The following is a 15,155-nucleotide window of genomic DNA, read 5'->3' as shown; positions in this document are numbered from 1 at the left end:
GTGGCTGTTGAGGATATGAATGGGGGCATGTAAATAGAAATTGTAAACAGCTTGTGGAGGTGTGTGCTGAAAATGGACTGGTAATTAGGAATATCTGATTTACAAAGAGGGACATACGTAAGTACATGTGGTGTTGGAAGGGTAGTAAGTGGGCATTATGGCTTTGTATGCTAATTGATGAGTGTGCTGAAGAGAGAGACTTTGATATGAAAGTGGCAAGAGGGGCAGCTGGTGAGATGTCTGATCATTACCTGATGGAGGCAGGGATGAAGATTTCTTGAACTTTTTAGAAGAGGAAATGATATGGGTGAGAGAAGGGTGGTAAGATGAAATACTTAGTGAGATTGAGTGTGGAATGGCAAAATGTGAGAGTAAATGAGGCTAGGGGAATGGTTTATAAATGGTAGGTATTTAGGGAAGCAGTGCTGGCACGTTCGAGGGAAATGTGTGGCATGTGGAAGGTAGGAGGTGGGCTGGTGAGAAAGGATATTGAGTAATGGGATAATGAAGTTAAGTTGCTAGCAAAACAAAACAAAAGAGCATTGTATGGAAGCTACTTACAGGGAAGGAGTACAGGAGATGTACAGCAGTGGCAGGAAGTCAAGATAAAAGTGCAGGGGCTGAAAAAGAGTGAGAGTTGAGATTGAGCATATATCAGTAGACTTGAGGGAAAATGAGAAAATGTTTGGAAGGAGGTTGATAGTGTGAAATAAACAAGAGAACACATGGGAACATCAGTGAAGGGGGCAAACTGGGAAGTGATGACAAGGAGTTGAGGTGAAGAGAAGATGAAGTAAGTACTGCAAAAGATTGTTAAATGTGTTTGATGATTGAATGGCATATATAAAATGTTTGGGTTAGGGAGGTATTGAAAGTGACAGAGCCATGTCAAATGCTTTAGTGAAGAGTGAAGAGATGTTGAAAGCCTTGTTTAACGTGAAATTTGGCAAAGCAGCTGGAGTGGATGATATTGTACTTTATATATATGTACTTAACTGTTGTTCGCTGATGATACAGCATTGGTGGCTGATTCATATGAGAAACTGCAGAAGCTGGTGACTGAGTTTGGTAAAGTGTGTGAAAGAAGAAAGTTAAGAGTAAATGTGAATAAGAGCAAGAGGGTCAAGTCAATTGGGAGGTAAGTTTGAATGGAGAAAAACTGGAGGAAGTAAAGTGCTTTAGATATCTGGGAGTGGATCTGGCAGCGGATGGAACCATGGAAGCGGAAGTGAATCATAGGGTGGGGGAAGGGGCGAAAATTCTGGGAGCCTTGACGAATGTGTGGAAGTCGAGAACATTATCTCGGAAAGCAAAAATGGGTATGTTTGAAGGAATAGTGGTTCCAACAATGTTGTATGGTTGTGAAGCGTGGGCTATGGATAGAGTTGTGCGCAGGAGGGTGGATGTGCTGGAAATGAGATGTTTGAGGACAATATGTGGTGTGAGGTGGTTTGATTAGGTAATAATAGGGTAAGAGAGATGTGTGGTAATAAAAAGAATGTGGTTGAGAGAGCAGAAGAGGGTGTTTTGAAATGGTTCGGTCACATGGAGAGAATGAGTGAGGAAAGATTGACCAAGAGGATATGTGTGTCAGAGGTGAAGGGAACGATTAGAAGTGGGAGACCAAATTGGAGGTGGGAAGATGGAGTGAAAAAGATTTTGAGTGATCGGGGCCTGAATATGCAGGAGGGTGAAAGGCGTGCAAGGAATAGAGTGAATTGGAACAATGTGGTATACCGGGGTCGACATGCTGTCAATGGATTGAACCAGGGCATGTGAAGCGTCTGGGGTAAACCATGGAAAGTTCTGTGGGGCCTGGATGTGGAAAGGGAGCTGTGGTTTCGGTGCATAATTACATGACAGCTAGAGACTGAGTGTGAACGAATGGGGCCTTTGTTCTCTTTTCTTAGCGCTACCTCGCACACATGAGGGGGGAGGGAGTTGTTATTCCATGTGTGGCGGGGTGGCGATGGGAATAAATAAAGGCAGCCAGTATGAATTATGTACATGTGTATATATGTATATGTCTGTGTGTGTATATGTATGTGTACATTGAGATGTATAGGTATGTATATTTGCATGTGTGGACGTGTATGTATATACATGTGTATGTGGGTGGGTAGGGCCATTCTTTCGTCTGTTTCCTTGCGCTGCCTCGCTAACACGAGAGACAGCGACAAAGCAAAATATATAATATGTAATGTACTTAACTGCTGTCTCTTGCATTAGGGAGGTAGCGCAAGGAAACAGACAAGGAATGACCCTACCCTCCCACATACACATGCATGTACTTAAATGTCCACAAACGCACATATACATTTCAACGTTATTTATTTGTTTGTTATGATTTGTCGCTGTCTCCCGCATTAGTGAGGTAGCACAAGGAAACAGATGAAAGAATGGCCCAACCCACCCACATGCACATGTATATACATACACATCCACACACGTTCATATACATACCTATACATTTCAGCGTATACGTATATATACATACACAGATATATACATATATACATACACATGTACATAATTCATACTTGCTACCTTTATTCATTCCCGTCGCCACCCTGGCACACATGAAACGACACCCCCCTCCCCCTGTACGCACATGAGGTAGTGCTAGGAAAGGACAACAAAGGCCACATTCGTTCACACTCAGTCTCTAGCTGTCATGTATAATGCACTGAAACCACAGCTTCCTTTCCACTTCCAGGCCCCACAAAACTTTCCATGATTTAAACCAACCCCAGATGCTTTACATGCCTTGGTTCAATCCATTGACAGCATGTTGACCCTGGTATACCACATCATTCCAATTCATTCTATTCCTTGCATGCCTTTCACCCTCCTGCGTGTTCAGGCCCCGATCACTCAAAATCTTTTTCACTCCATCCTTCTACCTCCAATTTGGTCTCCCACTTCTGCTCGTTCCCTCCACCTCTGACACATATATCCTCTTTGTCAGTCTTTCCTCTCTCATTCTCTCCATGTGACCAAACCATTTCAAAACACCCTTTTATGCTCTCTCAACACACTCTTTTTATTACCACACATCTCTCTTACCCTTTCATTACTTACTCGATCAAACCACCTCACACCATGTATTGTCCTCAAACATCTCATTTCCAACACATCCACCCTCCTCCACACAACCCTATCTATAGCCCACGCCTCTCAGCCATATAACATTGTCTGAACCACTATTCCTTCAAACTTACACATTTTTGATTTCCGAAATAATGTTCTCTCCTCCCACACAATTTCCAACACTCCCAGAGCCTTCGCCTCCTCCCCCACCCTGTGACTCATTTCTGCTTCCATGGTTCCATCCACTGCCAAATCCACTCCCAGATATCTGAAACACTTCACTTCCTCAAGTTATTCTCCATTCAAACTTACCTCCCAATTGACTTGTCTCTCAACCCTACTGTACCTACATACATATACATATATACACATGTACATATCCATACTTGCTGCCTTCATCCATTCTTGTTGCTACCCAGACACACACGAAATAGCATTCCCCCCTCCATCTCTCTGTATCTCTCTCTCTCCAGTGAGGCAGCACCAGGAACAGACAAAAAAGGCCACATTCGTTCATACTCAGTCTCTAGCTGTCATGTGTAATGCACCGAAACCACAGCTCCCTTTTCACATCCTGGCCCCACAGACCTTTCCATGGTTTACCCCAGATGCTTCACATGCCCTGGTTCAATCCACTGACAGTACATCAACCCCGGTGTACTACATCATTCCAATTCACTCTATTTCTTGTACGCCTTTCACCCTCCTGTATATTCAGGCCCCGATCACTCAAAATCTTTTTCACTCCATCCATCCACCTCCAATTTGGTCTCCCACTTCTCCTTCCCTCCACCTCTGACACATATATCCTGTTTGTCAATCTTTCCTCACTCAATTCTCTCCATGTGTCCAAACCGTTTCAACACAACCTCTTCTCTTCTCTCAACCACACTCTTTTTATTACCACACATCTCTTTTACCCTTTCATTACTTACTCGATCAAACCACCTCACACCACATATTGTCCTCAAACATCTCATGTCCATCACATCCACCCTCCTCCGCACAACCCTATCTATAAGCCATGCCTCGCAACCATATAACATTGTTGGAGCCACTGTTCCTTCAAACATACCAATTTTTGTTCTCTCAGATAATGTTCTCACCTTCCACACATTTTTCAATGCTCCCAGAACCTTTGCTCCCTCCCCCACCCTGTAACTCACTTCCGCTTCCATGGTTCCGTCCACTGCTAAGTCCATCCCAGATATCTAAAACACTTCACTTCCTCCAGTTTTTCTCCATTCAAATTTACCTCCCAATTGATTTGTCCCTCAACCCTACTGAACCTAATAACCTTGCTCTTATTCACGTTTACTCTCAAGTTTCTTCTTTCACACACTTTACCAAACTCAGTTACCAATTTCTGCAGTTTCTCACCTGAATCATCCACCAACGCTGTATCATCAGCGAACAACAATTGACTCACTTCCCAAGCCCTCTCATCCATAACAGACTGCATACTTGCCCCTTTCTCCAAAGCTCTTGCATTCACCTCCCTATATTTCTTAAAAAGTTGGAGATTGTGTTGTTGATTGGCAAAATGCATGTATAGTATTTATTTTTATTATATTTTTTTATTATACTTTGTCGCTGTCTCCCGCGTTTGCGAGGTAGCGCAAGGAAACAGACGAAAGAAATGGCCCAACCCCCCCCCATACACATGTATATACATACGTCCACACACGCAAATATACATACCTACACAGCTTTCCATGGTTTACCCCAGACGCTTCACATGCCTTGATTCAATCCACTGACAGCACGTCAACCCCGGTATACCACATCGCTCCAATTCACTCTATTCCTTGCCCTCCTTTCACCCTCCTGCATGTTCAGGCCCCGATCACACAAAATCTTTTTCACTCCATCTTTCCACCTCCAATTTGGTCTCCCTCTTCTCCTCGTTCCCTCCACCTCCGACACATATATCCTCTTGGTCAATCTTTCCTCACTCATTCTCTCCATGTGCCCAAACCACTTCAAAACACCCTCTTCTGCTCTCTCAACCACGCTCTTTTTATTTCCACACATCTCTCTTACCCTTACGTTACTTACTCGATCAAACCACCTCACACCACACATTGTCCTCAAACATCTCATTTCCAGCACCTCCATCCTCCTGCGCACAACTCTATCCATAGCCCACGCCTCGCAACCATACAACATTGTTGGAACCACTATTCCTTCAAACATACCCATTTTTGCTTTCCGAGATAATGTTCTCGACTTCCACACATTCTTCAAGGCCCCCAGAATTTTCACCCCCTCCCCCACCCTATGATCCACTTCCGCTTCCATGGTTCCATCCGCTGCCAGATCCACTCCCAGATATCTAAAACACTTCACTTCCTCCAGTTTTTCTCCATTCAAACTCACCTCCCAATTGACTTGACCCTCAACCCTACTGTACCTAATAACCTTGCTCTTATTCACATTTACTCTTAACTTTCTTCTTCCACACACTTTACCAAACTCAGTCACCAGCTTCTGCAGTTTCTCACATGAATCAGCCACCAGCGCTGTATCATCAGCGAACAACAACTGACTCACTTCCCAAGCTCTCTCATCCCCAACAGACTTCATACTTGCCCCTCTTTCCAAAACTCTTGCATTTACCTCCCTAACAACCCCATCCATAAACAAATTAAACAACCATGGAGACATCACACACCCCTGCCGCAAACCTACATTCACTGAGAACCAATCACTTTCCTCTTTTCCTACACGTACACATGCCTTACATCCTCGATAAAAACTTTTCACTGCTTCTAACAACTTTCCTCCCACACCATATATTCTTAATACCTTCCACAGAGCATCTCTTTCAACTCTATCATATGCCTTCTCCAGGTCCATAAATGCTACATACAAATCCATTTGCTTTTCTAAGTATTTCTCACATACATTCTTCAAAGCAAACACCTGATCCACACATCCTCTACCACTTCTGAAACCACACTGCTCTTCCCCGATCTGATGCTCTGTACATGCCTTCACCCTCTCAATCAATACCCTCCCATATAATTTACCAGGAATACTCAACAAACTTATACCTCTGTAATTTGAGCACTCACTTTTATCCCCTTTGCCTTTGTACAATGGCACTATGCACGCATTCCGCCAATCCTCAGGCACCTCACCATGAGTCATACATACATTAAATAACCTTACCAACCAGTCCACAATACAGTCACCCCCTTTTTTAAGAAATTCCACTGCAATACCATCCAAACCTGCTGCCTTGCCAGCTTTCATCTTCCGCAAAGCTTTCACTACCTCTTCTCTGTTTACCAAATAATTTTCCCTAACCCTCTCACTTTGCACACCACCTCGACCAAAACACCCTATATCTGCCACTCTATCATCAAACACATTCAACAAACCTTCAAAATACTCACTCCATCTCCTTCTCACATCACCACTACTTGTTATCACCTCCCCATTTGCGCCCTTTACTGAAGTTCCCATTTGCTCCCTTGTCTTACGCACTTTATTTACTTCCTTCCAGAAGATCTTTTTATTCTCTCTAAAATTTAATGATACTCTCTCACCCCAACTCTCATTTGCCCGTTTTTTCACCTCTTGCACCTTTCTTTGTATAGTGCCAGTGCATCTCCTCACATCACCACTACTTGTTATCACCTCCCCATTTGCGCCCTTCACTGAAGTTCCCATTTGCTCCCTTGTCTTACGCACTTTATTTATCTCCTTCCAGAACATTTTTTATTCTCTCTAAAATTTAATGATACTCTCTCACCCCAGCTCTCATTTGCCCTTTTTTTCACCTCTTGCACCTTTGCATTTATAGTGCCAGTGTATAAAAGCAAGGGGAACAAGGGTGAATATTCAAATCACAGAGGTTTAACTTTGTTGAGCATATCTGGTGAGTCATATGGAATGATGATTGAGAGGATGTTGGCATGCACAGAGCTTCAGATTTGGGAGGGACAGTGTGATTTCTGGAATGAGGATTGGGTGTTTGCTTTAAGGAATGTGAGAAACAACTAGAAAAACTAAAGATTTGTATGGGAATTTAGGGATCCTAGAGAAAGCATATGGTAGGGTTGAAAGTAATATTTTGTGGGAAGTTTTTGTTTATGTCATTTAGGAAGAAAGCTGCTAGAAATATAAAGTATTTTTATCAAGAGAGTAAGGGATGTGTGTGAGTAGGAAGAGAAGAGGGTGAGTGGATCCAGGTAAAGGTGGGTCATTGGTAGGGGAGTGTGATGTCACTATGGCTGTTTGATTTGTTTCGGTATTGAGGGAGGTGAATGCAAGGATCTTGAAGGTAAATCAGTTATTGTTTGCTAATGACAGTGCACAGGTGGCAGATTTGAGTGAGAAACTGCAGATGTTGGGTTTTGAGTGTTTAAAAGGAGAAAGTTGAGATTAAATGTGAATAAAAGCTGGTTTATTAGTTTGGGAGTAAAGAGAGATATGTTGTTTTGATTGTTAATTGGAATCAAGAGAACTAAGGGGAAAAGAAGTGTTTTAGATATCTAAGAGTGGATAGACAGTGAATAGAAACAAGAGAGTTGAAGTGAACCATATAGTGGGTGAAGGGGCAAAGGTCCTGGGCACAATGAGGAGGTGAAAGGGGAGGAGGTATGTGTCAGTTTATATGGGGACCTAACAAGAGTTAGCCTGATACATGGCTGATGAAATTCATCTCAAGGGAATGTAGAGTATTGAGGATGGGACATAGTGAAAAAAGGCCTATTAGAGATATTATGTTGCTGAAAGTAAGCTTCAGGATTGTGTGTGTAATAAGGACTTAGGAGTCGACATCATCCCTATCCTGTGACCAGAGACCCGCAGTAGCAAAATAGTTAAGACAAACTGCCCGCTGAGAAAATATTAGAATAACTCAAATATATGGATTATGAATTATTTAGCAAGCTTTTCATGTCGTACATGAGGCCATAATCTGCTTCTCAGGTTTGGTAGCCACACTTAAAGAAATACAAAGAGCTAATAGAGAAGGTCCAGAGGAGGGTAGCAAAGATGGTTATAGAATTAAGAGTGCTGAGCTACAGAGAAAGGCTAGAAGTTTGGAATTTGCCCATCTTGGACAAAAGAAGAGTAAGGGGTGACTTGATCACAAACTTGAAATTTTTAAACCAGGTTAAAGATGTAGAGAGTGAATAGTGGAAAGATGTAGAGAACTGATAACCAGAGGACATAACATGAAATTAAGCAAGAAAGTTGTGAATGCTATTTAAAGTTCTTTTGTTTTATGAAAGTGGTAGTTAATGAAATGTGTTAGATGACTGAAGACCTAAGTAATGCAGACAGCATACATGAATTGAAGAAATTTAATGATAATAGAGAATGTTAAAGAGTTGGTACCCATGAGTGGAAAACTCTGTCCTCAAACAGTACAGATTGATAATTACACATGAGTATAGGTGTGAGAGGAAGGCATAAAGAATTACAAATGGGAAACAGTAGTTTTGAAAGAAAGTGTAGAGTTTGAGATTATTATCAGGTTTCTGTAGATATGTGGATGAAGTGTAGACCAAGAACAGAACCATCACTGGGAGATTGTGTGATCCTGTACTTTTAGTGTGGCAATACTTGTGTAAGCCAAGAGTTAGGTTTGTTCTGACTTTCGTTTGGGAAAACACAAGTCAGAGGTCATAGTAAAGCATATCATGATCTTTTTTCCTTCTTATGGTAAAGCATTAAAGAGATGAATAAATGCCTTGAGTGAGCTGCACAAAACCAGAGGTATTTCACATTAAGATATCTTTGGGATGATTTTTTTTTATGTGCAGTTTAGGCAGATTTTGTAAGGATGGAAATATGAGCAGAAATGACAATCCATCTTAACAAATTTCCTTGCTTTTTAAAGTGAAAAATTAAGAATTATTTTTTTGTGTGGAAGACTTTCTTCAATTTAACTATTTCGATGCAAGATGAGTAGGATATACTTGAGTGAGCGTAGAGCCTTTATATTGTTAATCCACCCTATGTAAAGTGGTATGGAGTTATTATGGATAGTATTTTGATAAAATATTGTAGTATGAATTGATGCTTTTATCAAGTATCAAGTATCTGGGGATAGGGGAGAAAGAATACTTTCCACGCATTCCTCACATGTCGTAGAAGGCGACTAAAGGGGACGGGAGTGGGGGGCTAGAAACCCTCCCCTCCTTGTATTCTAACTTTCTAAAAGGGGAAACACAAGAAGGAGTCACATGGGGAGTGCTCATCCTCCTAGAAGGCTCTGATTGGGGTGTCTAAATGTGTGTGGATGTAACCAAGATGAGAAAAAAGGAGAGATAGGTAGTATGTTTGAGGAAAGGAACCTGGATGTTTTGGCTCTGAGTGAAACGAAGCTCAAGGGTAAAGGGGAAGAATGGTTTGGGAATGTCTTGGGAGTAAAGTCTGGGGTTAGTGAGAGGACGAGAGCAAGGGAAGGAGTAGCACTACTCCTGAAACATGAGTGGTGGGAGTATGTGATAGGGTGTAAGAAAGTAAACTCTAGATTGATATGGGTAAAGCTGAAAGTGGTTGGAGAGAGATGGGTGATTATTGGTGATTATGCACCTGGGCATGAGAAGAAATATCATGAGAGTGATGGGTGATTTGAATGCAAAGGTGAGTAATGTGGCAGTTGAGGGAATAATTGGTGTACATGGGGTGTTCAGTGTTGTAAATGGAAATGGTGAAGAGCTTGTAGATTTATGTACTGAAAAAGGACTGGTGATTGGGAATACCTGGTTTAAAAAGAGAGATATACGTAAGTATACATATGTGAGTAGGAGAGATGGCCAGAGAGCATTATTGGATTATGTGTTAATTGATAGGTGCGTGAAAGAGAGACTTTTGGATGTTAATGTGCTGAGAGGTGCAACTGGATCATTATCTTGTGGAGGCGAAGGTGAAGATTTGTGGAGGTTTTCAGAAAAGAAGAGAGAATGTTGGGGTGGAGAGAGTGGTGAGAGTAAGTGAGCTTGGGAAGGAGACTTGTGTGAGGAAGTACCAGGAGAGACTGAGTACAGAATGGAAAAAGGTGAAAACAAAGGAGGTAAGGGGAGTGTGGGAGGAATGGGATGTATTTAGGGAAGCGGTGATGGCTTGCGCAAAAGATGCTTGTGGCATGAGAAGTGTTGGAGGTGGGCAGATTAGAAAGGGTAGTGAGTGGTGGGATGAAGAAGTAAGATTATTAGTGAAAGAGAAGAGAGAGGCATTTGGATGATTTTTGCATGGAAATAATGCAAGTGAGTGGTAGATGTATAAAAGAAAGAGGCAGGAGGTCAAGAGAAAGGTGCAAGAGGTGAAAAAGAGGGCAAATGAGAGTAGGGGTGAGAGAGTACCATTAAATGTTAGGGAGAATAAAAAGATGTTTTGGAAGGAGGTAGATAAAGTGCGTAAGACAAGGGAACAAATGGAAACATCAGTGAAGAGGGCAAATGGGGAGGTAATAACAAGGAGTGGTGATGTTAGAAGGAGATGGAGTGAATATTTTGAAGGTTTGTTGAATGTGTTTGATGATAGAGCGACAGATATAGGGTGTTTTGGTCGAGGTGCTGTGCAAAGTGAGAGGGTTAGGGAGAATGATTTGGTAAACAGAGAAGAGGTAGTAAAAGCTTTGTGGAAGATGAAAGCCGGCAAGGCAGCGGGTTTGGATGGTATTGCAGTGGAATTTATTAGAAAAGGGGGTGACTGTATTGTTGACTGGTTGGTAAGGTTATTTAATGAATGTATGACTCATGGTGAGGTGCCTGAGGATTGGCAGAATGCTTGCATAGTGGCATTGTACAAAGGCAAAGGGGATAAAAGTGAATGCTCAAATTACAGAGGTATAAGTTTGTTGAGTCTTCCTGGTAAATTATATGGGAGGGTATTGATTGAGAGGGTGAAGGCATGCACAGAGCATCAGATTGGGGAAGAGCAATGTGGTTTCAGAAGTGGTAGAGGATGTGTGGATCAGGTGTTTGCTTTGAAGAATGTATGTGAGAAATACTTAGAAAAGCAAATGGATTTGTATGTAGCATTTCTGGATCTGGAGAAGGCATATGATAAGAGTTGATAGAGATGCTCTGTGGAAGGTATTAAGAATATATGGTGTGGGAGGCAAGTTGTTAGAAGCAGTGAAAAGTTTTTATCGAGGGTGTAAGGCATGTGTATGTGTAGAAAGAGAGGTAAATGATTAGTTCTCAGTGAATGTAGATTTGCGGCAGGGGTGCGTGATGTCTCCATGGCTGTTTAATTTGTTTATGGATGGGGTTGTAAGGGAGGTGAATGCAAGAGTTTTGGAGAGAGGGGCAGGGTATGCAGTTTGTTGTGGATGAAAGAGCTTGGGAAGTCAGTTGTTGTTTGCTGATGATACAGCGCTGGTGGCTGACTAAGGTGAGAAACTGCAGAAACTGGTGACTGAGTTTGGTAAAGTGTGTGAAAGAAGAAAGCTGAGAGTAAATGTGAATAAGAGCAAGGTTATTAGGTACAGTAGGGTTGAGGGACAAGTTAGTTGGGAGGTAAGTTTGAATGGAGAAAAACTGGAGGAAGTGAAGTGTTTTAGAGATGTGGGAGTGGATTTGGCAGCGGATGGAACCATGGAAGCGGAAGTGAATCATAGGGTGGGGGAGGGGACGAAAGTTCTGGGAGCGTTGAAAAATGTGTGGAAGGAGAAAGTGTTATCTCGGAAAGCAAAAATGGGTATGTTTGAAGGAATAGTGGTTCCAACAATGACATATGGTTGTGAGGCGTGGGTTATAGATAGAGTTGTGCGGAGAAGGGTGGATGATATGTGGTGTGAGGTGGGTTGATCGAGGAAATAATGAAAGGGTAAGAGAGATGTGTGGTAATAAATAGAGTCTGGTTGAGAGAGCAGAAGAGGGTGTTTTGAAATGGTTTGGTTACATGGAGAGAATGAGTGAGGAAAGATTGACAAAGAGGATATATGTGTCAGAGGTGAAGAGAACGAGAAGTGGGAGACCAAATTGGAGGTGGAAAGATGGAGTGAAAAAAGTTTTGAGTGATCAGGGCCTAAACATGCAGGAGGGTGAAAGGCGTGCAAGGAATAGAGTGAATTGGAACAATGTGGTATACCGGGGTCGACGTGCTGTCAGTGGATTGAACCAGGGCATGTGAAGCATCTGGGGTAAACCATGGAAAGTTCTGTGGGGCCTGGATGTTGAAAGGGAGCTGTGGTTTTGGTGCATTATACATGACAGCTAGAGAGTGAGTGTGAACGAATGTGGCCTTTGTTGTCTGTTCCTAGCGCTACTTGGCACAAATGCGGGGGGAGGGGGCTGTTATTTCATGTGTGGCAGGGTGGCGATGGGAATGAATAAAGGCAGACTATGAATTATGTACATGTGTATATATGTATATGTCTGTGTGTGTATATATATATGTATACACTGAGATGTATAGGTATGTATATGTTCGTGAGTGGACGTGTATGTACATAAATGTGTATATGGGTGGGTTGGGCCATTCTTTCATCTGTTTCCTTGCGCTACCTCGCTAATGCAGGAGACAGCGACAAAGTATATTAAATGATAAATAAAATCAAGTATCTTACCATATCATATGCTATTGATTGTAAATTGCATAATTTAGTGATGGCAGTATTAAATCTAAACACACAACATTGTGAAATTTGATTAGTTAATGTGATTATGTGAAAAGAATAAGAAGAGTGTTGTGAAATAGACATTAAAGATTATTTGATATTTGGGAAGTAACAGAGGAAGTTCATTATGGTATGTGAATTAGACATTTTATTGTTATTGACATTATGGAAGAAGAGTGTGTTTTTATGTCGGAGGGCTTTTATCATACTTTGACATATTTCTTTTTTCTTTCCAGGATATTAGGTATGCCGGTAGAACTCCAAAATAGGTTATTTAAATACTTCACAGATACTTTAGCTGCTATCGTTAATCAGGCAAAGCGGACGGGAAAGTACGACATGGGTATTTTAGGTGAGTTCTTTGATATGCATTAGTCTCTCTTAACCAGTAATGAATTTCCAAAAAATAATTAAGATCTGCAGTGATGAATTATTTTGAACAAATAAGTGAGTGAAAGATAGATGAGTGAATAAAATGCATGATTATTGTAACATTTTCATAACTGCAGATCTTGATTATTTTTTGTAAATTATTTGAAAGTAGATTAAGAGCACGCTGACTTTACTGTGGTGCAAGCTGTGCATTAGTACTAAAACCTTAACATGCAAGGTGGCCTGTACAAATTCACTGCAATCCAGCATAATGATGAGCATTGGGTCTGATATTTTGTAGAAAATTCATTGCAAAAATAAAGTGGAAGACATTGCAAGCTACATAGCATGAAAATATCACTTTTGAGTTTTGTTTTAACTTCCATCTCTTGTAATCGTTCTTAGATTTTACCTGCTTTAGAAAATTATATGTTTGGACTGATGAATGCATGTGAGTCTTGGCTCCTCTTTACTATTACCCAGCATAGATTTAGAAATTCAACCTTGCTGTTCGTACTTGATGGAGATGTTGCAGTGTAACAGACTTGGTGTATTCTGTAATATTTGTAAATCATATTCACCTCTAATCACATTCAGTATGATAACTCCACTATCCAGTTCTCTGGATTTAAGGTTGCATTTCAGAAGATCCCTCTCCAGATGGAGTGCCCCAGAGTTCTGTTTTGGGACTGTTATTCTTCTTGACCTGTGTTAATGACTTTCCTGAAAAAATGGACTCGTACCTAGATATGTTTGCAGATGTTGGAAGAGTCATGATGGAAGTGGAAAGCATGGAGGATTGCATCACATGAGAAGGGGACCTGAACAGACTCCCAAATTGGTCTGATACGTAGTTGATGAAAGTCAACCCAAGCAAATGTTAAGTAATGGAACAAGACCACAGCATGATTATTATCTGGCTGGAATTAAGTTTCAAGATTCTGTATGTAAAAAGGGCTGGTAGGAGGCATTGTTCCTAACGTGTTACCAAAGTCCCACATAAGGAGAATGGTAAAGGAAAAAAAACAACTATTGGCAGATATGTGAATAGCTCTTAAGGATATGGAAAGGTAATTGTTTTAAGCCAGATTTTCTAATACATAAGGCCAAAACTAGAAATATGGTTGTCAGGTTTGATTACCTCACCTAAAGAAGCTCAGAGAGCTAATAGAGAAGGTCCAGAGGAAGGCAACGAAGATGGTACCAGATGTAGGAAGTGTAAGTTATAGCCATCTTGAAGGAGTTCCCAAAGGGAATGGGCATCAGATATATAGATAGACAAATAGATGAAAGTTACAGGGAAAGTCTGAATGCTCTGATTTCCCCCACATTGGAAGAGAGAAGGGTGAGGGATGACCTGATCACAACCTTAAGTTTTTTAAAACAGATTGATGATGTTGTCTACATCATCAATCTGTTTTAAAAATAGTCCTTTAAGAGATGTAGAGATAGATCTACCAGAGGACAGAACATGAAAGTCAGCTAGAGATTGTTAAAAAAGATGTAAAGAAGTACTTCTATAATACATCAGTATATGAATGGAACAGAATGACTAAGGACATGGCAAATACAGACATCATTCATAGATTTAAGGAATTATGTGAGTTTTTTTTTTTTTCTTTTATTGTCGCTGTCTCCCGCGTTTGCGAGGTAGCGCAAGGAAACAGACAAAAGAAATGGCCCAACCCACCCCCATACACATGTATATACATACACGTCCACACACGCAAATATACATACCGACACAGCTTTCCATGGTTTACTCCAGACGCTTCACATGCCCTGATCCAGTCCACTGACAGCACATCAACCCCGGTATACCACATCGATCCAATTCACTCTATTCCTTGCCCTTCTTTCACCCTCCTGCATGTTCAGGCCCCGATCACACAAAATCTTTTTCACTCCATCTTTCCACCTCCAATTTGGTCTCCCACTTCTCTTCGTTCCCTCCACCTCTGACACATATATCCTCTTGGTCAATCTTTCCTCACTCATTCTCTCCATGTGCCCAACCAATTTCAAAACACCCTCTTCTGCTCTCTCAACCACGCTCTTTTTATTTCCATACATTTCTCTTACTCTTATGTTACTTACTCGATCA

The 15,155-nt window shown here is 41.4% G+C and overlaps 1 protein-coding gene across 2 annotated transcripts in view; it reads left to right on the top strand.

Annotated features, from left to right (window-relative positions):
* sno (strawberry notch) overlaps positions 1-15,155 on the top strand; it is a 468,152-nt gene that overhangs the window by 416,940 nt on the left and 36,057 nt on the right. For both annotated transcript variants that reach the window (XM_071695604.1, XM_071695603.1), the window contains one exon: positions 12,916-13,031. In XM_071695604.1, coding sequence (XP_071551705.1) covers positions 12,916-13,031 — 116 coding nt within the window. The remainder of the gene's footprint in view (positions 1-12,915; positions 13,032-15,155) is intronic.

The sequence above is a fragment of the Panulirus ornatus genome, chromosome 58 (genome assembly GCF_036320965.1).
Source record: "Panulirus ornatus isolate Po-2019 chromosome 58, ASM3632096v1, whole genome shotgun sequence".
NCBI classification, from domain to species: domain Eukaryota; kingdom Metazoa; phylum Arthropoda; class Malacostraca; order Decapoda; family Palinuridae; genus Panulirus; species Panulirus ornatus.
This window is presented reverse-complemented; position numbering and strand designations above follow the sequence as displayed.